Here is a 27,916-nt window from a genome sequence, read left to right on the forward strand (position 1 = left end):
AGAAAGACCTGAAGACCGGTGGAGGCCTTCACTCTTTTTTCCCTTTACCAAAACTAAGAAGCAAGACAGCAAGTAAGAATTTGGTATATACTGTGTCTACAGTACATCATAGAAAGTGGATTTTTAGGTCCACAATCAAACAACTGGTTCAACAAATCCCTCCTTCCCCTCCTCCCCTCCGCCATGTATTCGGTGACTTAATCCGCAGCTGTGGGGTAATGTTGCCTCTCCCCGTACAATTCTGTATCTTTAGTTTCTCGGTAACCCTGTGTTCTCAATCTATGCATCACATCATGGAGAATTATGGGAACCCTATCGGTTTTGCTAGAGTGATGTGGCACTGAGATGTATTTAAAATTGAAAGAACAAGTGACAAGGAAGTAAAAAGAAAGTTATAGGAAGAAATACAAAGTGGAAAGAGGTTCCTTTAAAATATTGTGGATGCACATACCCCTCTAATTTCTGTTTCTGACTCCATTAAAATATGTATCAAAATCTGAACGGAGACCATAAGGGTAATATTAAAATGTCAAGATTAAAATAACAGATACAGGCCTGGTGTGGTGGCTCAGGCCTGTAATCCCAGCACTTTGGGAAGCCGAGGTGGTCGGATCACGAGGTCAAGAAATTGAGACCATCCTGGCCAACCAACATGGTGAAACCCCGTCTCTATCGAAAATACAAAAATTAGCTGGGCGTGGTGGCACATGCCTGTAGTCCTAGCTACTCAGGAGGCTGAGGCAGGAGAATCGCTTGAATCCGGGAGGCAGAGGTTGCAGTGAGCCGAGATTGCACCAACGCACTCCAGCCCAGGCGACAGAGCGAGACTCCATCTCGGAAATAACAACAACAGCAACAACAACAACAACAACAACAACAAAAAGAACAGAATACAAATTTCAAAGTAAGAAAAGTAGGTTAAGGTGGGTAGGTGGGTGGGGTGTGGGAGTGGGGGTGCAGATTGTTTATAAATTAGAAAAAAAGGGTGTTTAAAAGTTCATTTTATTTTCCAGTAAATGGAAGGAAAAAATGTCAGTACTTACTTATATGTACTTTCTATTCTCACAGGAAATTTGATTCACTCAAACACTTAAAGCTTATCATATATAAATGGGTAGAAGTGAGAATCTATTTGTATAACTTTGTTTGCAAGTTTTAATGTGTATGGAGAGGGGAAAAATCGAAGTCCTTTACTTCAGTAACAGTATGAAGGTGGACTTAAGATTCTGCAAACTCATCAGAGAGGCATCCTTGAAAAGTTAAACCTCTCCATTTCAGAGCTGCTAAATAAGTGCAAGTATATACCTGTGCTATAACTAAGTAGGTATTTTCAAGTAGTAGAAGTCAAAAGTGGACATGGAGTCTCCTTGTTTCTGTATATTTTTAAAAAATAGCTTCATCACTCATGAGATAAACTGAGATATGGCTGTAAATTTAGTTCACAAAACTAAAGTCTCTGAAGAATAAAGCTCTTATGCTTCCATTAACATAGCTGATATGAGTAAATTTTATGCAAATGGAGAATTATGAAATAATTCATAGTCTAATTCTGAGCTTAGAAAAGAAGTGTATTTTTATTTTTTCTGCATTGATGCTAAGTGGAATCAACTGATCTAATACAGTGTACCTTCAGAAATACTCCAGGATGACTGTGTTCATACACTAACATAATTTACAACCTGAAAAATAAAAGGTGATGTTTTTCTTAACTCAAAGGAATGATGTAATTCCTTGTAAGTCCACTCTGAAATATTTGAATTGTTTCTACTGCCTTCAGTAATGGAAGAGTTTCTTAGGTGCTGCCTAAATATATAAAAATCCTAAGCTTATTCCAGTCATTTAAGGTCATAAATTCAAGTTTTGCTTTTGTCAAGTCAGGACTCCAAATGGAAATAAACAAATGTATATATTCTTTTCAATTATATAATCAAGGAATATCTCCTAAATCATCCTCATTATTCTCCCAAGAGGAGTTTTTATTCAATCACTATGTTTTCAAAACATAACTCTTATAGCAGAAGTGTATTTCCCTAACTAGCTCATTATCCCTTCAGGTAAGTCCAACACATTTGACAGAGATCATAAGGATTATTTTTCTGATTGTTGGTTAATAGGCACAGTTTGTACCCAAATTGCTTTTCCTGAAAATTGAAAACCGTATGAATTTTTACTCCATTCTGTCACTTATTTCTATTTTAAGAAAAGCATATTAAAACCAGTATTTAGATTCATTTAAATGTGGGCCTTTCAAAGGCCCTACATCTGCTCAGAATGCTGAAGAATCCAGGGTACTCTTTGATGGCTGGAAGAGCTAGGCAGCCAGGATATTTCTGCATTCTTTCACAGCTCCCAGTTTCCAAATAACTTCAATTTATTCTAAACTCCTAATGCATTCAGGTTGTGCAAAATGTTAATTATACCATCTTGCATAAAAGTAATATACATCAGATGTCAGATAAATTAATGCTGGCATCATGTAATAGTTTGGGTCTCAGGTAGTTTATTTTCAATAACTTCAACAGTATTGATGTTTCATTTCAGAGACTATTTAGTTCATAATGCAGTTAATTTTAAAAGCCTGAGAAATTTGGAGGATTCTGCTTGAATCAAATCACCGAGGTGAAACACTGGCATGTGATGGCTAAGTATCTTTCTTTGCAGCTAGTTTCCAAATGCAGGGCTTATCAGAATCCCTGTTCTGCCAGCTACTCAACCATCTCTCCAGAGTTTTAGACTGGGTAGTGGACAGGAGGTGAGTAAATATGTGGGTAGTGGACAGGAGGTGAGTTAAGTTGTGAGTAGTGGACAGGAGGTGAGTAAATTTGTGGGTAGTGGACAGGAGGTGAGTAAAGTCAGAAGTGAGCTAACTGTGGTGTGGAAGGAAATGAAGTGGTTTTGGAGTATAATGAAGCAGAACAGAACACCTTGCCCACAATTACCCCAACAAGCCAATGGCATTTTGTCTACCTCCTCCCTTTCCCCAAACTGACAACCCCAGGTGACTGCTCAAATGCCATTTGAAGTGATAGCCAAAGACTTTGAGCTTAGAACCCTTACGATTTGTACAGAAAATAAGTATTTAAAAAAATCTTCACAATACAAAAACCACCTAAGATAACAGAAAGCCTACTCAGTATACACGAATATGCTAAGAAAAGGATGTTTTATTTAGATGTTCCAAAATTTAACGCAGTAAAATTTGAAGCCCTAAACATTTGAAAGTACAACACATTTGAGTGGCAAACAAAAGGAATGGAGTCTTATCCTCGTTTCTCTTGCACTGCCTTCCTGCCTTTGTGCATAGCCAGCTACTGGGTCTCAATTCGTCATTGTCATCAGTGTTCAAAATGATGCCACTGATGGCTGACGGTGTTGTTTTGCATGTCTGTCTAAGTGTGGCAAAAAGACAGCTACATGACCAGCAGTTCCCTCCATCCAGCATATGTGAAAAGGCAGTCCTTTGGTTTATGGCTGCAGTAGCAATTTTTACAGCCTGTTACTGTTTACGGCTTTGGGTTCTTCACCTTGTATGCTACCTGACACCTTGACTCCAAACAAATGACCTACTTTTCACTTCATGATCTGCTGTTGCTGTTTCCTGGTATTTTATCACCAGGCTGCCTCATGTGAAAATGTACCTCTGTGTATCCTTATAACACCTCTCCTGTGTCTTCAGCAATTCACTCTGCATCAGTTCCTCAGACAGCTGATACTGGGGTATTCTATTGACAGAACTAAGACAACTGGTGTTGGGGAGAGGCAAACAAAAACTTCCCTGACTTCCTAAATGGCTCTTACCAACTCGTCATATGACTTAAAATTCTTAATTGTTAAGGCACTGACAATTTGTATCCAAAATTAAAGCATTAAGGGTCTCCATAAATGATAATGAGGATAACCAATAATATAGTAGTAACAAGCACTATTTAACATTGACTAGGAGCTAGCCATTGAATATACTTGTCCTTAAAACCCAACATCATCTGCAAGATGTTGTCCCAGTTTACAGATGAGGAAACTGAGACATCTGGAAAGATTAGGAATTTTTCCTATACGACACATCTAGCAAGTGACAGGGTAAGATTCAAACCCAGGGCCAGGCGCGGTGGCTCACGCCTGTAATCCCAGCACTTTGGGAGGCTGAGGGGGGCAGATCACCTGAGGTCAAGAGTTCGAGACCAGCCTGGCCAACCTGGTGAAACCCTGTCTCTACCAAAAATACAAAAATTAGCCAGGCATGGTGGCAGGCGCCGGTAATCCCAGCTACTCAGGAGGCTGAGGCGGGAGAATCGCTTGAACCCAGGAGGTGGAGGTTGCAGTGAGCCAAGATCGTGCCATTGCACTCCAGCCTGGGGGACAAGAGGGAGACTATGTCTCAAAAAAAAAAAAAAAAAAAAAATCCAAACCCAGGACTGTCTTACCCCAAAGCCCAAGGTTGCTGCATTGTATGCCGGTAATGCAGCAGAACAGCCTTGGTCAGCCATTCACACCTCCACAGGAGCTGCGGTGCTCAATAAATGTTTGATGAATCAGTGAATGAGCTCCTCATGGTGAATTAGTTTACCAGATTGGCTTCCAGTTACCTGGCAAGTATTCTGAACAAGTGAGACTCTGGATAAGTTAGCTGTGCTAGGAGAAAGGAAAGATGCAGCCCAGAACAGAGGGTCCAGCACCAGCAGGCTTAGGTGAGATAACATCTAGAGAAGCCAGTGGGGAGAAAGTCACAAATATGCATAATGTTAGAAGGATGGTAGGGAAAAGAATAGAAGGAAACAGCCCAGGAAAGATGAAACACCAAAAGCAATTCTGGGATAATATTCTTATTCAAAGATGACCCGGTTGCTGTGGTCCCTTCTTTCTCCCTTTGACCATCTCCCATTCAACATCACACAAGTAGGCAATTGTGGAAGTGAGCTTTTTCCATAGGGGAGACACTGCTTCTCTGATGTGTACTTAAACTTTAAATGTCTCAAAGTGCAATTCAGTTCACTTAGAGCTGTATTTTTTTTAATGAAAATTACATACAATTTCAAACATATTCCTGTTTCAGACCAGAGCTGTAGAACCGAAAGATCTGTGTCCTTTTCAACACGTTAGTCCACCTCCATTATAAACATCTAAGATGTGCTGTCACAGTATGAATATACCTGAAAATCTACTAGGGATCTTTGCCCCCTATCCCACTTCACTGTTAATGAGCTAGAATAAATAGGAAATATCAGGGCACTGACAATGGTTGTAAAAGAAAGGAAAGGAGGGAGGGAAAAAGAAGGAAGGGAGGAAGGAAAAACAGAGTTTAAAATGAAACAAAATCCAGACTAAAGTGAATTGGAGGTTATCTACTAGAGCCAGGGAAAGTGAACTGTGATTTAGCTGAACCTGTGCTATTGTTTGTGAAAGAACAGTTCAGGAAGAAACAACAGTCACTGAGTAAGGAAGGGCCTTGAAATGAGCTTCTTTAAGAGTGTAGAAAATACTGCCTAGGGAAATGAACTGATGAGACTCATGTAGGCTGGCACACCGTGTGAAGAAACAAACTGTAATGTTATCTCAGAGAAAGGGAGGGAAAAAGAGTTCAGGATTTGAAGGGTGAGAAAGAAAACCAGTTCAGGGCTGGGTGTGGTGGCTCACGCCTGTAATCTCAGCACTTTGGGAGGCTGAGGCCAGGAGTTCGAGACGAGCTTAACAAACATAGTGACACCCTGTCTCTACTAAAAAATACAAAAATTAGCCAGGCATGGTAGCAGGCACCTGTAATCCCAGCTACTCTGGAAGCTGAGGCAGGAGAATTGCTTGAACCGGGGAGGCAGAGGTTACAGTGAGCCGAGATTGCACCACTGCACTCCAGCCTGGGCGACAGAGCAAGACGCCGTCTCAAAATTAAAAAAAAAGAAAAGAAAAGAAAACCAGTTCAGAAAACCTGAATGAAATAGCACCTAGGATCATGAATAATGCTGGTAGGAGTATGACTATGAAGGCAACTGGGATGAACCTACGGAGTCAGTGAGTCAGGGGAATCCAAACAGAAAAGTGCTCTTGGGAGCCTGAATGGAAACTCTAATCTAGAAACTTGAGTGGCAGACTCAGCTGCTGCTGGTGCTGCTGCTGGTGCTGCTGCTTTTTTCTTTCTTTCTTTCTTTTTTTTTTTTTTTTTTGGAGACAGGGTCTCACTCTGTTGCCCAGGCTGGAGTATAGTGCACATGATCATAGCTCACTGCAGCCTTGAACTCCTGGGTTCAAGCAATCCTCCCACCTCAGCTTCCCAAGTAGCTGGGACTACAGGCTCAGGCCACTGCAGCCAGCTAATTTTTTTTTTTTTTGTACTTTTTGTAGAGATGGGGAGTGGGAGGCCTCACTTTGTTGCCCAGGCTGGTCTCGAACTCCTGCCCTCAAGCAATCCTCCCTCCTCAGCCTCAAAAGTGCTGCGATTACACGCATGAGCCATCGCATCTTACCTCGGCTTCTTCTTAAAAAGAACCCAGCCTAGTATAGGATTAAAGTCAACTGGCTTAATAAGATTGATCAAAATTGCCAAGTGCAAGGGCTAGTGTGGATGCAGGAGCAGAAACAAGAAGAACCTGGAAGAGTAAAGTTAACTTGTGAAACCTTTGCTAACCTGATAATTGAATAACACAAAAACAAGAATTTGACATTTCTCTCACTAGTATGTAAACATATCCTTCACTTTCCTTTCTCTGTAGTAAATCCAAGGTGCACATTAATTGTAGTAAAATGTGCTGCGTTGCAGTGAGTAAAGAGAAAGAACAGAAAGAAAAGATGGGTGAGGCTCCATGCTTCTGTGGATTCCTTGATCCCAGCCCACCCAATCCTCTAACAAGCTTGATTCTCCATTGACAACAGGTCAAACATAACTGAAATGAAAGGCCAAAGAGAAATTGTTTCCAAAGGTTTTCTCTTTTAGGCGCTGTCTCTGAGAACTCATTTAAGAGAGAAGAGTGTCAAGTCTAAGCCTGTAGATAACAAAGAATGAAGTACAAACCAGAATTGTAAGATTACATCATAAATTCAGAGACTATTGATGTCTGTTCACAGTACTATTCAGCTATTTAGCAAAGCTACTCAACAAATAGAATCTTAAACTTTTGTGTGTGTGTGTGTGTGTGTGTGTGTGTGCAGATGGTGAATACTTTTTGGATTTTTATTTAACCTCGGGATGAGTCAATATTTAAGAAAAATGTTGAAATTCAGAAGATATATGTATCTCTTACAATGTTTTCATTTACTATAGTAGTGAATCTCATTAAAGTTTTAAGAATACAGAAATATGTGTTGAAAGATATACAGTATTTCTAAATCTGATAACCAAGGCATATTTAGCCGCTTTTATGCAAAGGAATATTTTCGGGTCTCAGCTGATTTGCTTCTCTATTTAGCAAAGTTATAGGAAACTTTTGCCACCATCTTATTACATGCGAAGAATGTAGATTAACTTGCTGTAATTTCAACTTTAAAACTATATGTGTCCTTTGCTGCTCAAATTCTCACTAATTGCAATCTAAAATTTAGGAATCAAATGAATTTGGTAACACAGCATCCCTGTCGTACTAACCTACTATGAAAAATTTCACTCTATGAACCAATGAAATGTATGATGAAGGATATTTTTACATAACAGTCTTGGTAAAACAAGGTGCCTCACTTACAAAATATATTTGGCTGCTAGTAACACAGACTGTAATTAATCTTGGCTTAAATAGAATGGAAGTTATTTTTCTTGAATGTAAGACAATTCTAGAGGGAGACATGCCAGGTCCAGTGGGGGAGAGTGACAGTCAACAAGGAGGCAGAAGATTTCTTTCTGTCTTTCTTTTCCACTATCCTAATTTGTGGTTTTCATCATTTAGATAGCCTCAGGTCCAAGATAGCAGCTGGAACTCTGGCCACCACACCTTCATTCCAACAGAAAACAGGAGGAGGTGGAGTAGGGAAATAGAAAAGGATCATCCACTATCTAGCCCCACTCACGAAGCCTTTCAAGAAGACTCACCCAACAATTTTTCATATCATCGGTTGAAATTTAATCACATGGCCACATCGAGCTGCAAAGGAAGTAGAAATGCGAACTTTTACCTGAGCACCTTGCCACATCAAATAAAATATTAGTTGTGTTGTTAAGGAATAAAAATTATTGTGTAGCAACTGTCTGTCTCACCAAAAACTATCATTAAAGCATTACAAACACATAGGTGCCAATATAATTATCTTAATGAATGACTTTTGAACAATTATTTTTCTGGGATTCATTATATTACTGTTCTCATGAGGCTATGATTTTCAGGCAGCTCCAAAGAGTAGTTTAGGCTGGAAGTGAAGGGGCTTTAATTCTCCCGTAATCTCACTGAGCATCCCTGCCCTCTCGACCTGCTTGTCAATTTGCTATGAATGCCTTTCTTGAATTTATTTTAAAAAATACAGCAGAACTGAACAAAACAAACAAACCCTGCTATGCAAGCTCAGCTCACAGTCCCCCTTGCACCATCTTCCCACCAGATTGCAGATTCCAGCCCTAAATTTATCTGATATGGGAAGTCTGGAGTTGCCTATGTTGCGATTACAGAAATACATAAAGGACATGGAAGGTTGTCCCCGTTTGTGGACCCAGTATGAGATAATATCTCCTGTACAAGCTATTTAAAAGTTAGGGAAGGTTTTTGGGTGTTAATTAGCATCACTAGCAAAGACAGAGAAACAGAGAACCGGAGCAAGCAGCATGTTCAAAGTGATTTGCAAATATTCCGATTAGGCATTTGAACCATCCTACCCCACATGACATGTTAGAGATAATGAGAAAGAGATTCAAGATGCTGTTGCTAAGGCACTTTTCCAACCCAGGGTGAAAATCTCACTATAAATAATACATCAAAAAGCTGGTTGCTTTGTGCTTTCCTGCACTTTGATTCCAATATGCATCCTTATCATTATCAACAATTCTTTCGAACCAGTGTTCCCTGTTTCTTTCATTGGAAAGTACGTATCATTTATTAATATTACTTCAGTCTAGATTTTACTTGGGAAAATAATAAAGAAATGTCATTTGCTTGAACTATTCCCTAACCCAGACTCTTTGTTCTGTTTTCTCAAGCAACACTGAGTCCAATAGGAATGAAATAATTTTATCTTATATATTCCATTTCCTGAAAAGTTTTAGCAATCTTGTCAGGTGTTTATTGTGAATTGTTGAGGGTTATAATTCCATGCATATAATAAAAGTTAAGGCCGGGCGCGGTGGCTCACGCCTGTAATCCTAGCACTTTGGGAGGCCGAGGCGGGCGGATCACAAGGTCAGGAGATCGAGACCATCCTGGCTAACACTGTGAAACCCCATCTCTACTAAAAATGCAAAAAATTAGCCGGGCGAGGCGGCGGGCGCCTGTAGTCCCAGCTACTCGGGAGGCTGAGGCAGGAGAATGGCGTGAACCCGGGAGGCGGAGCTTGCAGTGAGCCGAGATCGCGCCACTGCACTCCAGCCTGGGTGACTAAGCGAGACTCTGTCTCAAAAAAAAAAAGTTAATTTCAGTCAAGGTATGTTGCTTAATTCTTGATCCTCATTTTTTATAACCCAAAGGGTTATTTTTCTTATGTAATGCTTTATAAATCTAAGGATGTGTTACATAAAACACAGCAGTTCACAGGGCCCAGTGATATTGTGGTTTTATTAACCTACATAAGAAATGAACTTTGGATTGTTGCTTCTGAGGTTTGGAAATTCAATCTAACTCCATGTGCTGTGTTTTAAATGACATTATTTTGAAACATACTATATTGTAATGTATTGTGCTATACTTAATTCTAACAAAATATGAAGCCTAACAAACATTGAGCATCTCATACATGTTAGAGCTTCATAAAGTCATATTTCACTTCATTTTCACGACAACCATGAGACATGAGTATGGCATATAACAAGAGAAAATGGAGACTTAGGTTAAATAATGTTGTTCTTGGTCATACAACTTCTATGTGTTTTAAAAAAATTTACAGCAGGCTTTCTTCTCTAGGAAAATCTAATGCAAATAGTGCAGCTCTTTATAATTACCTCACCAAGTAAAGAAGAAATGAATCTATCAAAAAGGTTTCAATTCAGAGAAGAAACAAGATGGGTGGATGAATGATTTTTTATAGATTCCTGTGTATATGCACTATGCACAAACATGTATACTGCTCACATTAATGTGGCACACATCATAGTCTCTTTTATTGCAAAAAGAATTTATGGAGGGTGTGATTTTAAAATGTCATTATTTGGCAATTGACCACACAGATCTAGGTCAGAAGTCCTAAACTACCATTTCATAGGTCAAACCTGACTTGCAGTTATAGTTCTCTTTTTGTTTTGTTTTCCTACATAACTGAAATAGAGATTTTACATAAAATCCCAGTTTCCAACATCACTTGCAAAACATAAGATTGGTCACCTTGCACTTGAATTCCCACAGAGCATCCGTCAGTTAGAATTGAACTGAGTAGTAGTAGCTCCTTTTTTTTTTTTCCTTTGAGACAGGGTCTGTCACCCAGGCTGGAGTGTAGTGGGGTGATCATGGCTCATTGCAGCCTCTACCTCCTGGGCTCAAGTGATCCTCCCACCTCAGCCTCCTAAGAGCTGGGACTACAGATGTCAGCCATCCCACCTGGCCTAGTAGTAGCTCCTTTTAGATGGATCCTGTGCTCCCTCTTGTTGCCACAGTCTCCATTTATTAGCTTCATTCATTTGTTATTTAACTGACCCCATAAGCATTTGTGTTTTGTGGCCTCCATCTTAGGTTCTAAACATTAGCTCTACCAAATTGTAAAAAGTAGGAATTCTATACCTGTTTCCCACACCCCAGATCCGTCTCCCCTCCTGTGATAATTGCCTTTCACTCATGGGCAGTGTACATTGGGTAAACCAGCCAGCTTGGCCAAGAATGACTTGACACAAGCCAAGCAGGGTCATTCACATGCTTTCTCTTGGGAACTTTAAACTTGGACTTAGAAGAGCTATTTAATCTCTGCATGCAGCTACAACCCTGTCAAGTCGGAAAGTGTAGGGTAGCCATATTCAGCCATTTTGACTGCACAAGCAGAGAGATCCTATTTGGAGAAAAATAAGAGAAAAGCGGAGGTGACAACCAGGTTGTCAAGATCTATAAGATCCTCCAATATCCTTAGAATAAACGCTCTTATCTGCATACGTTGTCTTCAAAGGGTTTGTTTCTTACAGACACTTGTCTTGGCCTTGAAACCTGCTGACTTCCCAACTCTGTGGTTCAATTTCCAAACCTCTTAAAGCTAAAAAATAAAACCTGATATTTTGTTTGGCCTGTCACACAGGATTATGTTGGACTCAAATAAATCTATTATATATTCTTTGAAAACTGTACCATACAAATCTAAGGTATTATTCTCATGAGAGCTCTGGCAAATGTTCACTAAATGGAGACACAATAGATGAAAAAAGTGGGAAAATATTTGTGGCTAGAGCAGAGCAAGGCATCCAACACCCTTGAAGCTTTTAGGTCAAACTGCTGTACTGGCAGTAAATAAGCACTTTCTGGTGGCTGTCAGGGTGGCCCCAACCTAATCAGACTTTAGGACTGAGCATATGGTGGTCTTTCTCAAGGATGAATATAGAAGGATTATATTTTTCTCATCTGTACTCTTGAGCAACGCCAACTTCCTTAAGCAATTTCCCTGAGATACGAGGATATGAATCAGTTAAAACACTGCAAGTCAACTCTGCAATTTTCTCTCTGCTCAGCGATGTAGTAAAAAACTGGTAAATCAGGGCGAACCATTGTGTCAGGAAGAATTGGGTTAGAATGAAACTCCTCCCTACATTTCTTAAATCCATACAAGTCATAAAACTCAGATTTAGTTTATTACCGAATATAAGAGTATGTCTGAAAAACAGAGCTCAGATAACAGGGAATAGACCATAACCTTGTTTGCTGTGATCCTTGTAAAGAAAAACAATTGCAGGCCTGTGAATTACTCATTAAAAATACATTGTATAGTATTTGAATAGTGATTAACTCGCACTTATATTATTGACCTGAATAAATTACTTGTTCATTAGATTATAATTTTGTATATGTGTCACTTCAAGGCCCTAAAAATAAGAACTAGCTTCTCACCTAGTAGCAGTAGAGAAGCAGTACCAAAAAAACCCAAACTCCCCCAAAAACTAACATTACCTTTCAGGAACTATATGTTTGTAAAAGCAGGAATGGAAAAGATTTTAAAGTAATACCTGCTGTTACCTTACAAATCTGTCCAAGTGAATTTTGAATAATTATTGGATTAAATAATAAACTGCCAACCTAAAGCAGAGCAGGATTTGCAATGGTATAATCGACCACAGAGGGATACTCAAATCAGCTAATCTCTTAGTGGCTGTCTCTTTCTGGAGTGAAGAGAAAGATACAGTGAGTCTCTAAATGTGTGCAACTGAAAAGAAAAGTTAACAGTCTGAGATTAACTCAATTTAAAATCGTGGAAAAATTTGATGAAAGGCAGTCTATAATATATTCTTTCAAAACAGCGGAGCAAGGAGAAGGCTCTTCTACACTAAACGGTATCGATTATAGGAAGAGTAAACCAAGAAAGATAATGTGCACATCTTTTTTAAGCTGAAAATGCCTATTTGGTAAAATGATCATTTCTGTTTTAAAACATCCCTTCGCTGAGGCAGCGAATGGCGGCGTCGGCGCGATCTTCGGAGGGCAGACGTCGGAGTACGGAGCTGTGTAGATTCTGCGGCATTTCCCCCCAGGGAGAAGCGGGAGAGGCGGCGGCAAGAGCAGAACCAGGACCCCAAACAGAGAGCTAAGGTCGCAAGGCCGGGGGTTGTACTGCAGCCCGACGGCCAGGAAGGGCGGTGGGGCGGTCGGGGCGCTCGGGCACTCAGTCAATCTCACGGGGCGGGGCGGCCCCGGGTCGCGGGCGGATGACGCGCCGGGACCGACGGAGGAGCAGCCACTTCCTGGGGCCGCCGGCCGGGGCCGCTCGCCGCACTCAGCGCCGGAGCCGGGAACTAGCGGCCGCCGCCATGTCCCACCAGACCGGCATCCAAGGTAACAGAGCCCGGCGCGACCCGCAGGGAAGGGGCTCCCGGGAGGCTCGGAAGAGCCCGGAAGGCTGCAGGACGGGCAGGGCTGGAGTCTGGCCTGGACCTCCGGAAGTCGGTCTCGCGGGGCGAGCCGGGCGTCGGCGCCTCTCCGCGCTCCTGCTTCCCGGGCGCTCCCGGCCTGCGTCCTCCTCCAGCCCGGTTCCTGCTGCCGCCACGTTGCAGATGGACTCGAAATTCGGGGGAGCGAAGGAAATTGGCTTTCGAGGCGGCCTGGTTGAAGGGGGCGTGCCTTCCACCGTCCCCGACATTAGCCCAACTTTCCCCCTTTTGGTCAGGTAGGGAAGAGCTGGGACAGTGGAGGCGACTGGGTCTTCCCTACGCTGTCGAGAGCCAGGCGAGTTTTCCTTTTCATGATCCAAAGGAGAATATTACAGGACTTTGATTACGAAAAGAAACATGCCAGAATCTTTCTCACATCAGTAGGGGTGCTTCCCAAAACTCTCCCGCACTTTCTCCCCAAATAGGAAAGTGAGAGTTGTTCTGAGAAATCTCGAGTGTAGCGTGTTTGTGTTTTGATCTTTTTCCTAGGTACTCCCCAAGGGAAACTGATCTGTATAGTTGCATGTAATGCGTGCAGACAGTTCAATGTGCAGTTATATCTGACCTCCATTATTTCCTGGTTTGAAATTGGGCAGCCTGGAGGTGCTCACCTCATCAAGAGTCAAATAATATATCCCCGGGTTACTCGCGATCACTTAACGAGTTCTAGTATAAACTCAAGCTTTTACTGTTAATAGCGAGTATTTCTCCCAGATGAACACTTAATTGTATGTTTTGTTCTTAAAGATTTTTGACACCACGCCACATACCCCCTGCATGCACGCAGAAGCAAAATAGTATCAAATCTAAAAGCGTTGTTTTATTTATCCGCATTAATTTCGATATATAAATATGTCGTTATTGACTCTCATGCTTGAGCCTTATAGCAAGCACTACCTACTTACATAGTGGTTCTTGCTGCTAATAGACAACACAGGAACGAAATTAGAACGAAATCGAAGCTTTAATAGGAACACAAGCGTTAGTTATTAAATACATATTTATTCAATGATTTTAATCTAGCTTTTGAGAAATGCAAGTTAGAAAAATATAACCAGAATTAAGACAATGCATTTTACTGTCTTTTTCTTTAATCAAGTTAGGATATTTGATATTTACTGTTGTTTTTAACGGGAAAATACAGAAAGTGAATTGATGAAGGAGTGTCATAAGCTTGAAACTGAATTAGAGAATGAAAGCAGGTTTTCAATATTTTTCAAAGGAGCAATAAAAGTTTTTCAAAATTGTAATTTGCTCATTATTGGGTTTGAGTGACTTCAGTATATTCACCCCAGTGTTATTTCTGCACAGAATTATATAGCTAAAACAGATTAGAATTATTAACATACTTTTAAAATGCTAATATTTATATTTCTTAATTGTATACAGTCTTCATTATTTTATGCGGTAAAGTTTTATAATACTGATAATAAGGATGCTACATGCTCCAGATTTTTTCTTTGTGTTCTAATTAATTTTTTCAATATAGATAGGAAAGTATTTATATGTAAGTATAAAAAGTTTACTTTCTTTATCTTTTTCCACAGCGAGTGAAGATGTTAAAGAGATCTTTGCCAGAGCCAGAAATGGAAAGTACAGACTTCTGAAAATATCTATTGAAAATGGTTAGTTAAATATTTTAAAATATTTTTTGTTCCTGAATTAGTGGTGGCCGTTGTATTTTTAAACTTAGTGTGTGTTCTCAGTGATCTGAACTATTAATGTGAAGCAAGTTCAAATCTTCCCTTACAGTAACTTGGATTCCTCATATTTTGTGCAGGTCCCTGTGGGCCCCTGATTTCCTTCTGAATTATGTGACTATCAGGGAAACAGAAAGATGTTTTTTGATGTGACTTCTTCCTCTTTTACTTTTTGTGTCTTAGTTTCTGCACCACAGTCCATTTCTAATGTCAGTGCTTCCATCTCTGGAATGGAAATCACTAAACAGGTGATTATCAAAAAAAAAAGTTACTTGTGAATTATTCAATAAAGTTTGTTTTTAAATACAAACAAAGGATTTCAAACTCCCATTTACTCCATTTGATTGCAACCTTTGCTACAGAAATGATTATCACCCTTTCTTGTTTTGGGAAAGTTCTGAGAATATAACAAACTACAAATTGATCCTTTAAAAATAATTCTGTAAACAGGGAATCTGGTTGAGTGGGAGAATCTTTTAAATCAGGCAGATTTGAATTTGGACAATTACTACTATTATAGCTACTCAGTCACAAATGAATATGTTAAAATATTCCAGCGGCCTAATTTCTTAAATATCTAAAAATATTTTGCTTTGGAAAAGTAACTTGTTCTTTCACAAACTGGAAGTAAATCTAATTTGTTTTCTGTTTTCTGCTTATGTATTAAAAGTACCACAATAGTTGGTAAAATATGCATTTGTTTACATATAACATTCAATAGGAATATATGTATATTGTAAAACAACATATTTTAAAAATACTGAGGTAAAATTTTTAATACCATCACTTCCTAAGTGACCAGTTAAGGATCTAAAATGGAAAAGTTAATCTAACTAGCATCTCTACAGAAGGAAAATGGCACTACTTCCTAAATTATTATTTTCTGGTTTTACTTTTTTGTTTTGTGAAAAGTTTTAGATAAGGAAAATTCCGAAGACTAAAATTGTATCATAAATATCTATATCTCCCCTTTATTAATAACTGCTAACATTTTATCATATTTACTTCAAGCATTTTAGAAAATTCAGTGTTTTTGTGGTATAAGAGCATCCCCTTTAAACAGTTTTGCTTCTGACCTCATTCCCCTGGGGCAACTGCAGTTAGGAGTTCTGATATTTGTGCAGTCTCTTTTTATGTATATCCCTGAACAGCATATAGTGAGTGCTCTTTGAGTTCACGTAAACTGCATGATACCATCTTATTCTGTATCTTTCCTTTTTCTGAAAATGTTACATTTGCAATTAGTTTTGATAGCTCAATAATTGATTTTAAATCTGAACAGAATGTTATATGACTATGCCACACATTATTTTTCCATTCTCTTATTGATGAACATTGAGGCTATTTCCAGTCTTCATTGTTACTGTATAGTGCTGCAGTGAACACCTTTGTATTTATGTGTAAGAGTTTCTGTATGCATAGTAGATTCACAACTTTACTTGATTCTGCCGAATAGCATTTCAAAGTGGCCATACCAGTGTATGCATCTAGGCAAATGTTTAAATCTGTAGCATTATGGCCAAATAAATAGGAGTTAAACCTGGTTTTATTTAATATTTCTTACTGTACAATTCAATGTTAATGTCAGAAATTATACTTTTGAATGGTAGTTTAAATGTATTTTGTTGATAACTTAAGCACAGACATTTTGGAAAGTAGAAATGTAACCACCCATTATTTGACCATTCAATTCAACTGTTATGATCATTTTTATATGTTTCTTTCTTAGGCTGTGTATATTTTTAAAATTTTAACCATGTTCATAAAAAGTTATCAGTTTTTATAATACTCTGTATCATAATTACTTTCTATGCTGCCACATTTTTCTTTTCAACTTTTCGATGTGAATAATAGTAACTGGGAAATGACTATATATTTATTTTTCTAGTCTTCATCACACTACCACTTGATATTTCAAACCATTTACCTATCTTTCTAAAAATAATTTTTCATAGAACAACTTGTGATTGGATCATATAGTCAGCCTTCAGATTCCTGGGATAAGGATTATGATTCCTTTGTTTTACCCCTGTTGGAGGACAAACAACCGTGCTATATATTATTCAGGTTAGATTCTCAGAATGCCCAGGGATATGAATGGATATTCATTGCATGGTCTCCAGATCATTCTCATGTAAGTAACTTTTTTATAGTTTGTTTAACATTAAATGCTAGAAAGATGTTTTTGAAATTTCTAGGTCAAATAAAGGTTAAAAAGCAATAATTATTTCCCATAGAAGGGAATGATCATGAGGAAAATCCTAGGATTTATAATACAGAATCAGGAATAATGTGCTCAGATTTGGGAGTTTTGCCATTGAAATCAAAATAATTATTATTGATTTAAGATTTAAAAATTTGTGGCAATGGCAATTTTTTCTTTTCTTTTTTTTTTTTAAAGCAGAATGTCACTCTGTTGTCCAGACCAGAGTGCAGTGGTGCAATCTTGGCTCACTGCAACCTCTGCCTCCCAGGCTCAAGTGATTTTCCCACCTCAGCCTCCTGAGTAGCTGGGATTACAGGCATGTGTCACACCATACCCGGCTAATTTTTATATTTTTAGTAGAGATGGGGTTTCACCGTGTTGCCCAGGCTGGTCTTAAACTCATGGCCTTAAGTGATCCACCCACCTCGGCCTCCCAAAGTGCTGGGATTACAGGCATGAGCCACTGTGTCCAACCTAATTTGTGGTAATTTTAAAATGACTCCATGGGCCTCTGAAATATGAAACTGCCTGGCCCTGAGAGTAATAATTGTAATAAATCTGAGAACTAATTGAACATAATATTAAATTTTGTTAGTATTATGCATTTATTAATCACTACCATTCAAGTGATGGGCCTGCATACAAACAAGTATTTTAGGAAAGCTGGTAGTAGATTGACTAAATAGAACAATAGACTAGACAGAATTAATATATGAACATGGCTCAATATTTGAAAAATTAATTTGAATTTTTCTTATTAAAAAATAATTATTTTTAAAGTTATCTAGATATTGTTCTCAAAAGATCATCCCATTCCTGTTTAATTCCCCATGTTCTATCTGAAAGAAATACTGGATTTGACCATGTAGGATTATGAAATTATTTGTTAATTGGTAGTTACCTTTGGTAGCTTTCCATAGATACTAGTTGACTCTTTAATTTTTTTTCCATCTTTGTGTCCCGCCTAGAATGGTATGTGCCATCAGTAAGCCATGAATTTTGATTCTTAACAACTTAATTCGTAATATTTGATACAGCTTTGAGAAGAATGTCACTATCAAAGTTACTTCATTTCAGTTTTCCTCATATTTTAATTTTTTTATTCTTGAACTCATGAGTTTGCAAAATAAAGAATTTAAACAATTTATATTTTTTTCAACTTTAAAATGTGGCCAGGCACGGTGGCTCATGCCGGTAATCCCTAAACTTTGGGAAGCTGAGGCGGGTGGATCACCAGAGGTCAGGAGTTTGAGACCAGCCTGACCAACATGGTGAAACCCCGTCTGTACTAAAAATACAAAAAATTAGCCGGGCGTGGTGGTGCACGCCTGTAATCCCACCTACTCAGGAGGCTGAGGCAGGAGAATCACTTGAACCTGGGAGGCGGAGGTTGCAGTGAACTGAGATCGTGCCATTACACTCCAGCCTGGGCAACAAGAGCAAATCTGCACCTCAAAAAACGAAAAAAATGACATTGTAAATTGAAGTCTATCTTAATAGCCATTGAATAGTTTAGATGCCCATGTTAATGATGGTTATTTGTACACATATATTTTAGCATATTATAGTGGGTGGACTTCAGCTCAGTTTTATTTTTAATATGATTTAGGATATTAATACATTCAAAATGTGCTTTCTTTTGTAATGTTTTCATTTATTAACTTCTAATTAAACTTTCACAACTGAATAGGTTCGTCAAAAAATGTTGTATGCAGCAACAAGAGCAACTCTGAAGAAGGAATTTGGAGGTGGCCACATTAAAGATGAAGTATTTGGAACAGTAAAGGTATTATATTTTTATGTGGATTCTATATGTTGCAATTAAAATGATTAAAGAAGAACTCCTAGGTAATGGGTAATTGATATGAATTCAGATGGATAATCTGAAAACATGAGAAAAAGAGAAATACTATATTTCATATGATATAAAAGTTACCTGATGTAACTTTGAGTTTATTCATTTGTATCTGTTTGACATTGACAATAAGTGTATTGAAACATACTGATTCTTCTAATGTACATGGTAAATATATGTATTTACATGTATATACACAAATTGAAACACTGAAATATATTTTTGAACTTTTTTGTTTGTTTAGAGCTTTTCTGATTCAGAAAGCCATATAATCTAGTGGAAAGAGCACAAGACTAGATGGGAATATATTGCTGCTTCACCATTAATTGTGAAGTCGGCCGGTTTCTCAATTTCATGAGTCTCAGTCTTCTAAACCACAAAATTTTGATGATAGGTAGACCTCTTTGTAGTATTTTTTTCTTTTGACATGAAAACTATAATAGTTTTCCATGAATAATTACAAAGAAATTATATAAATCATTATAACATAGTATTCAGAATCTGAATATGTTGATTATTGGATAATCATTGGGCAGTTTTCCCCAGAAGGTTAATTACAGTTGTCCTATAGACTTAAAGGATGACCAGGTTCAGTATTTCACTTTGCCAGTATGAAACTCATACAAACTATTTAGTAATTATGAAACGTCATATAAAATGAACAGTAGGTACTCCCGTTAAAAAGTTTTGAAACTTAAAATTGAGGATTAAAGTAAAAATATATTAAAATTCATAATGCTATTTATTTTAATTTAAAATCTTTTCTGTTAATGATTTTGCTTTTCCTAAAGTAACCTCACTGTCGTTTTAATTCTAGAGAATTACTGATTATAGTCTATTCTGTACTTGCAGGAAGATGTATCATTACATGGATATAAAAAATACTTGCTATCACAATCTTCCCCTGCCCCACTGACTGCAGCTGAGGAAGAATTACGACAGATTAAAATCAGTGAGGTAAGTTACAACTTCAAAGCCTTTGCACGATTTTAAGTGTTTGAAAATACCATATTTTTAATTAGTAGATGTGGGAGGTAACTAGAGATTAAAGAAGTTAGGTAGCTTAGGTTTATTCCGTTTCGTTTAGAGATAAGTCTGTGTGCTTAATGTCTTTTCAGAAAAGAAAAGTTAAAAATGAATATTAAACTTTATATGCATTTTATAAGTAGCTTAGAATATTAAACTTTATATGCATTTTATAAATAGCTTTTCCTGTAATCTTCCTGTCAGAATAGTAAATCTTCCTGTTGAAGTACAACTGTTGCAAACTTTGTACTTTGAATATTATATAGAGAAAAAGTGTGTTACCCATTTAGTGCAAAGAATATATCTAATAAGGTTGCCTGAAGCAGATTATTGTTTTGTTGGCTTTCTGGAGAGTCTGCAAATTAAATTCTGTGAACTCTACTTGAATAGAGATATATATGGAAGATGATTATTTGAGTACCTGTTGAGCATATTTGAGTCAATAAATTTCAGCCATATTATTTTGTAGTTTATCATTATTTTTAATATGTTTTCTACAGCCATTCTAATATACTGGAATAACTACTGTATTTCTACTGGGACTTTACAGAAAAGAACAAGTGGCTGAAACCACTATTCATTAGCCTGAGTCACAGACTAATAGGAATCAGTCTGGAGAACAGTTGAATATCATTTAATATTAAACTGGTAGCAAGGATCTGTCATATGATTTTAATTCATGTTATTTGAGTAGGGCTTTTTATATGATTTTTTTTTTTTTTTTACAAGTTTGATAGTTTGTTTTATTCCTTGCACTCAGAGCCCAGAGGATCATTTTGGGGTATGCATTCGCATATGTTCTATGATGTTTTCATTAACTAATATCATTTATGCTGTAGAATCTCCATTCATTTTTTTAAAAGTAAAATTTCTATTGTACTTTCTGTTGCAACACTGCAAATGAGACGCTCTGCTAGCTATCATTTATCAAGTATAAAAGTCTTAAACATGTGCATTGAATGCTTTCTTATCTTTCTCCTCTTCCAGTACATGCACACCATGTTCTTAGTAAAGAAATCTCTTAAGTCTGGAACTTCTGCAGTAGTATAACTTGTTGAGCTGTGTTATGTCTTTGTACACTGTTTGTACTTCCTTTCAATTCAGTGCATGGTGTTTGTGTTGCGTTTTCTGTCCAACAGAACAAAGTAAAGTTCTATACATACTGTATGTAGATTGTTGTTTATAAATTCTATCAAGTAAAATTTTATAACTAATGGTGTAATCTAAAGAGCTTGTGTAGCTCATTGAAATTGTGCCAAACCAAACATAAAAACAAACGCTCCCAAACCCCACTAATTTTGTACACTCATGCAAATGTTCACTTCCAACATTGTCATAAAGATGTGTCATGCACTCTGCATGTTGACAAAATGCTAGCAGGACCGTGAACAAATGTGAAAAATAATTTTAATTATAGGCTGGGCTAGGGTTGAATGATGCTATTTTATAGAGGTTGGGTTTTCTTATTTTTGCCATAGGATACTGCTAACTGCTAAACTTGTAAATTAAATCTGTCATACTTAGGTACAGACTGACGTGGGTGTGGACACTAAGCATCAAACACTACAAGGAGTAGCATTTCCCATTTCTCGAGAAGCCTTTCAGGCTTTGGAAAAATTGAATAACAGACAGCTCAATTATGTGCAGTTGGTAAGAGATGTATAATGATTATTAAGTGGCTGCTCTTTTTGGTAGTTTATGGCTCATATAGGGTTTATTTTTAATGTATTTTAAATTTTAAATATGCTTTCTGATTTCTAAAATTCATTTTGTAAATGTTTGTTGTGAAAAAGTCAAACAGTGCAGAACTAAGTTCCTCCTTTATCTCTTAGTCTTTTTATTACATGTTTTAACTTAATTTCCTTATATCTGGTTTTAATGAATATATTTTGTTTCTTATTGGCAGGAAATAGATATAAAAAATGAAATTATAATTTTGGCCAACACAACAAATACAGAACTAAAAGATTTGCCAAAGAGGATTCCCAAGGATTCAGCTCGTTACCATTTCTTTCTGTATAAACATTCCCATGAAGGAGACTATTTAGAGTCCATAGGTATATGATACATTGTTTTTAACACGTTACTTTCAGTTTGTTTATTAGTGTATCAGCCCTATATGCTTACTTATTTCTTGCCCAGAGGGCTTAGCTGTAGTTTTATGAAGTTTATGTATGTAGTTTTATGAAGTTTATGTATTGATATGCTAATTATATTTGTTATTATTTGAATTTACAGTTTTTATTTATTCAATGCCCGGATACACATGCAGTATAAGAGAGCGGATGCTGTATTCTAGCTGCAAGAGCCCTCTGCTAGAAATTGTAGAAAGACAACTACAAATGGATGTAATTAGAAAGGTAGCCATTTTAAAATCTTCAGTTTTTGCTAAATTTTTCTTTTCATTTCTATGTAGTTTCTGATGTAGTGTGATTTATAAATGAAAATATTTATTTTTCTTGTTATCATCCTAAATCCTTAGGATCTCCTCTAAGTGCCTGGGGACTACCTATCATGATCCCCATCTCTATATATATCTGTACTTTCTAGTAAGCCACATGTGGCTATTTAACTTTAAATAAGATTTAAAGTTCTGTTTCTTAACTCCACTATCCTCATGTCAAATGCTCATTAGCTAAATGTGGTTACTGGCTACTTTATTGGTTAGTGCAGAATGTATAGGACATTTCCATCAGTGCAAAAAGTCCTATTGGACAGTGCTGCGAGAGCTACATACTTGTGATTATTTCTGGACTCCATATTAATAAGGAATTACAGTCTCCATTATGACTGTGAATTATGGGATGGTTGGGAGTCTTTCCAGTTTGGGGGAAGTAAGGAATAAGCATAAACATTTGAATTTTGGAAACTAAGCTACCAGTTTTCTTAATTTAATTTTCTTAAGTACAGATAGGGCATGGGGAAAGATATATATTCTTGAGCCCTTAAACTCATATGAATACAGGTCCTTAAAAACTACCAGTGTTTTTAGGTTCTGAACCCTTCATGCTTTTTAAGTTCCTAAGAATCAACCACTTTATCATGGGTAGCACCTTCTATAGCAGGGATCAGCTGACTTTTTCTACAAAGGACCAAATAGTAAGTAAAGGCTTTGCCAGGCCACATATAATCTCTGTCACATATTGTTGTTTAACAACCCTTAAAAAATGTAAAACAATCTTACCTTGGGCAAGATTTGGCCTTTGGGCCATGGTTTGTTTACCTCTCTTGTAGAGGGCTTTCAAGTGACCCAAGTGATGAAAGGGCCATGAGTAAATGTTCCTTGAATAAATAGTGTATCACAGCAACTTGAGAATATAGTGGTGGCTTCTACTTTTAAATATTATTTAAACTGGAGCAGTAAGAAAGAACCAAGAAGGAAGTGAATGTAGCTGATTATATATTCAAGCAATTTAGCCCCTTCCCCCAAAAGAAGAAAGTGAAACTGTTTACATATGGACCTTGATTCTGCCTTACTGGAATGGGTATTATTTGTGAGCATTCATATACCTGAAAACCAGCTTGTTGCTTGTATTAGGTTTTGAATGTTGTGCTTCTAATTTTATCTTTTACAGATTGAGATAGACAATGGGGATGAGTTGACTGCAGACTTCCTTTATGAAGAAGTACATCCCAAGCAGCATGCACACAAGCAAAGTTTTGCAAAACCAAAAGGTCCTGCAGGAAAAAGAGGAATTCGAAGACTAATTAGGGGCCCAGCGGAAACTGAAGCTACTACTGATTAAAGTCATCACAATAAACATTGCAATACTAGTTTTTTAAAAGTCCAGCTTTTAGTACAGGAGAACTGAAATCATTCCATGTTGATATAAAGTGGGAAAAAAAATTGTACTTTTTGGAAAATGGCACTTTTCACTTCTGTGTGTTTTTAAAATTAATGTTATAGAAAACTCATGATTTCTACTTTTGAGTTAAAGCTAGAAAAGGGTTCAACATAGTGTTTAATTTTGTCACACTGTTTTCATAGTGTTGATTCTACACTACAAATACTTCTTAAAATTTTATACAGTTGGGCCAGTTCTAGAAAGTCTGATGTCTCAAAGGGTAAACTTCCTACTTTCTTGTGGGACAGAAAGACCTTAAAGTATTCATACTACTTAATGAATATGTTAAGGACCAGGCTAGAGTATTTTCTAAGCTGGAAACTTAGTATGTCTTGGAAAAGGCCGGAAGTTGCTTACTCCGAGTAGCTGTGCTAGCTCTGTCAGACTGTAGGATCATGTCTGCAATTTTTAGAAATAGTGCTTTACATTGCAGCAGTCTTTTATATTTGACTTTTTTTTAATAGCATTAAAATTGCAGATCAGCTCACTCTGAAACTTTAAGGGTACTAGATATTTTCTATACTGCAGGATTTCTGATGACATTGAAAGACTTTAAACAGCCTTAGTAAATGATCTAATGCTCTGTGAGGCCAAAAATTTATGTTCAGATTGAAATTTAAATTAATATCATCAAAAGGAAACAAAAAATGTTGAGTTTTAAAAATCAGGATTGACTTTTTTCTCCAAAACCATACATTTATAGGCAAATTGTGTTCTTTATCACTTCTGAGCAAATACTCAGATTTAAAATGACTTTAAAGTCCTGGTACTTAACAGGCTAACACAGATAAACACCTTAATAATCTCAGTTAATACTGTATTTCAAAACACATTTAACTGTTTTCTAATGCTTTGCATTATCAGTTACAACCTAGAGAGATTTTGAGCCTCATATTTCTTTGATACTTGAAATAGAGGGAGCTAGAACACTTCATGTTTAATCTGTTAAACCTGCTGCAAGAGCCATAACTTTGAGGCATTTTCTAAATGAAATGTGGGGATCTAGGATTTGTAATTTCTTGATCTAAACTTTATGCTGCGTAAATCAGTTACCGGAAATGCACATTTCATAGTGTGAAGCACTCATTTCTAAACCTTATTATCTAAGGTAATATATGCACCTTTCAGAAATTTGTGTTCGAGTAAGTAAAGCATATTAGAATAATTATGGGTTGACAGATTTTTAAAATAGAATTTAGAGTATTTGTGTGGGGTTTTGTTTGTTTACACATAATCAGACTATAATATTTAAACATGCAGAATAACTGACAATGTTGCACTTGTTTACTAAAGATATAAGTTGTTCCATGGGTGTACATGTAGACAGACACACATACACCCAAATTATTGCATTAAGCATCCTGGAGCTGTGTTGCAGACCATAGCTGAAGCTGGTATTTTCAGTCAGGAAGACTACCTGTCACGAAGGTATAAAATAATTTAGAAGTGAATGTTTTTCTGTACCATCTATGTGCAATTATACTCTAAATTCCACTACACTACATTAAAACAAATGGACATTCCAGAATACAGATGTGATTATAGTCTTAAACTGATTATTACTAAACCAATGATTGCTGAAAATCAGTGATGCATTTGTTATAGAGTATAACTCATCGTTTACAGTATGTTTTAGTTGGCATTATCATATCGATGGTGAATAACGTATTCCCAGTAAATTTATATAGCAGTGAAGAATTACATGCCTTCTGGTGGACATTTTATAAGTGCATTTTATATCACAATAAAAATTTTTTCTCTTTAAGTTGTGTATGTTTTGTTGGTTTTTCTACTGTAGTTTTTTGTAATGTTTGTGTAATTTTGCATAACTCAGTACCTGGTGTTAGGTTAGAAATCCCATTCATTTATTTGTTAGTCTGCCTAAGTCCAAAAAGGATTTTAAGTAGCTTTAAACCTAGGCAAGGATAATTGTGACTACAGAGTGCTTAGATTAAAAATTTGCTACTGTTGTAGCAATAGTAAAAATGCCATGAGTTACTCATTTTCTGTGATAGAAGCACCCCAGTACCAATTTACTTGACACTAAACTCTTCAGACTTGCCACTGTATTCATTCATCTGAAAAACGTTGAATGCACTCCTGTGTGCAATTTGGTTTCAAATCCTTTTTATTAGAGATGTGACAAAATGGATGTCTTTGGTAGCAGTTTTACAAAAGATGCTGAAGTAGCTTTAGAAAGGCTTATTGGGCCGGGCGTGGTGGCTCACGCCTGTAATACCAACACTTTGGGAGGCTGAGGCGGGCAGATCACAAGGTCGGGAGATCGAGACCATCCTGGCTGACACAGTGAAACCCTGTCTCTACTAAAAATACAAAAAGATTAGCCGGGCGTGGTGGTGGGCGCCTGTAGTCCCAGCTACAGGCTGGGCAGGAGAGTGGTGTGAACCTGGGAGGTGGAGCTTGCAGTGAGCGGAGATCGCGCCACTACTACAGCCTGGGTGACAGAGAGAGACTCTCTCAAAAAACAAAAAGGCTCATTGTTAAAACTTTTAAACACTGAAGCTAAGGCAGTTCTACTCAGAACTAAAATAATATGCCTGAGGTTCGTACTGTAAATAGTTTGGTGTATATCCTTTCACATTTTCTTTGCAAATACAGTCATACATTTAAGGATGGAATTTTTGTTGTTTAGATGGAGTCTTGCTCTGTCACCAGGCTGGAGTGTAGTGGCATGATCTTGGCTCACTGCAACCTCCCCCTCCCAGGTTCAAGTGATTCTCCTGCCTCAGCCTCCTGAATAGCTGGGACTACAGGTGTATACCACCACGCCCAGCTAATTTTTGTATTTTTAGTAGAGATGGGGTTTCCCTGTGTTGGCCAGGATGGTCTTGATCTCTTGACCTCGTGATCCACCCACCTCGGCCTCCCAAAGTGTGGGGATTACAGGCGTGAGCCACCGCACCCAGCCTGGAATGTTCTTTTTTAAATAAAATACTAATTCTGGGTTTCATGCTAGATTTTGACCCAGTAGGTGGGTCCAGGAATCAAATAGTTCTACAAATGATTCATGGCTAGCCATGACTGGGAACAGTTTACCTTAAATCATATAAATTGTAGCTCTCCCCCACCCCAATTCAGCCAACAAACTGAAGTTTTACACTGTACTAGTTATGATAGTGGCACTATCTCATAGAAGAAAGTTTAGGTCTTACTGTTGCCCAGTAGCTTCTACATGACTTGCCCGTGACTCTCTACCTTCCTTGATCAGTCTGCTTCAGTTCATAGACAGCTCTGTTCCTCTAGTAGACCAAGCACAACCTCAAGAGCACTGAATGTGTTCCCCACACTGGATCACTCTAACCCGGTGTCTACATGCCTTCCTCACTTACAGGTCTCTGCTCAAGGGTCAGTGTCATCTCCTTAGAGAGGTCTCCCCTAATTTCCCAATCTGATTGTACTCCTTGTTCCTCTCACCTTAATCCTGCTTTAATCCTTCTCATGGCACTTAGGTATTCTATATCTGTGCATATGTTATCTCTTCCACTAAAAGTTTCAAGTTCAATGGGGCAAGAAGCTTAGTTTCATTCATTGCTACATCCTTAGCACCTAGAAGTTTCTATGACATAGTGGGCATTTTTAAATTTGTTGAATGAATAAATGAATTTACCTTTCCTTGAAGAACAGCTGTGAAAGGAGCACAAGCCAGCAGTGGTAGGTCACCAGAGGATCTAGCCTCCATCATTTTATTTCTGGCCACAGCAAAACTCACTAGCACTGGCAAAATCTGTTGCCCTGTGAAAGCCATGGGTTCCACCACACAAAATGCCGGTACTGACCCATTCCTGAGCATCAAGTGACTTCCAGTAGGGATCTTCATTCAGCTGATTCTGTGCTCCGAAAAGACTGAGACCAGCCTCTATTCCACTGTCAGTGCTGCTCCACTACTACCCTCATTTGCTAGGATTCAGTCAGGCTGTAGTTTCTTAGTGAACTCTGGATGGTTAATGGGAAAGAGGCAAGCCATGAATGGGGGTTAGATTGTATTTCTTAGTTTTGTAATTATCAAGCTGTATTTATAATAAGATAAGCTGGGCCATATCCTTGTGTGTGTGTGTGTGTTTCTGACTGCCACTTACTGGCTACATGACTAAAAAT

The 27,916-nt window shown here is 37.7% G+C and overlaps 2 protein-coding genes across 4 annotated transcripts in view; one reads left to right on the top strand and one right to left on the bottom strand.

The window, feature by feature from the left end:
• The first annotated feature begins 12,923 nt into the window (after positions 1 to 12,923).
• On the top strand, positions 12,924 to 25,565 carry LOC105470106 (twinfilin actin binding protein 1). Of its 2 annotated transcripts, XM_011721860.2 has the most exons (10): positions 12,924 to 13,073; positions 14,716 to 14,793; positions 16,824 to 17,002; positions 18,765 to 18,860; positions 19,782 to 19,886; positions 20,716 to 20,736; positions 21,480 to 21,605; positions 21,862 to 22,012; positions 22,194 to 22,315; positions 23,531 to 25,565. In XM_011721860.2, the coding sequence occupies exons 1-10, from the start codon at positions 12,947 to 12,949 to the stop codon at positions 23,699 to 23,701; spliced, it is 1,176 nt and encodes a 391-aa protein (XP_011720162.1). In that variant the 5' UTR covers positions 12,924 to 12,946; the 3' UTR covers positions 23,702 to 25,565. The 2 variants fall into 2 exon arrangements, with proteins under 2 accessions (XP_011720162.1, XP_011720163.1); XM_011721861.2 differs by lacking the exon at positions 20,716 to 20,736 and having other exon boundaries at positions 12,925 to 13,073.
• LOC105470108 (interleukin 1 receptor associated kinase 4) overlaps positions 23,577 to 27,916 on the bottom strand; it is a 40,856-nt gene continuing 36,516 nt past the window's right edge. For both annotated transcript variants that reach the window (XR_011609220.1, XM_071071845.1), the window contains exon 12: positions 23,577 to 27,754. Coding sequence is in view for 1 of the 2 variants with exons in the window: in XM_071071845.1 (XP_070927946.1) it covers positions 27,719 to 27,754 (36 nt within the window). In the remaining variant the exon portion in view is untranslated. The remainder of the gene's footprint in view (positions 27,755 to 27,916) is intronic.

Source organism: Macaca nemestrina, chromosome 10 (assembly GCF_043159975.1).
Source record: "Macaca nemestrina isolate mMacNem1 chromosome 10, mMacNem.hap1, whole genome shotgun sequence".
NCBI lineage: Eukaryota > Metazoa > Chordata > Mammalia > Primates > Cercopithecidae > Macaca > Macaca nemestrina.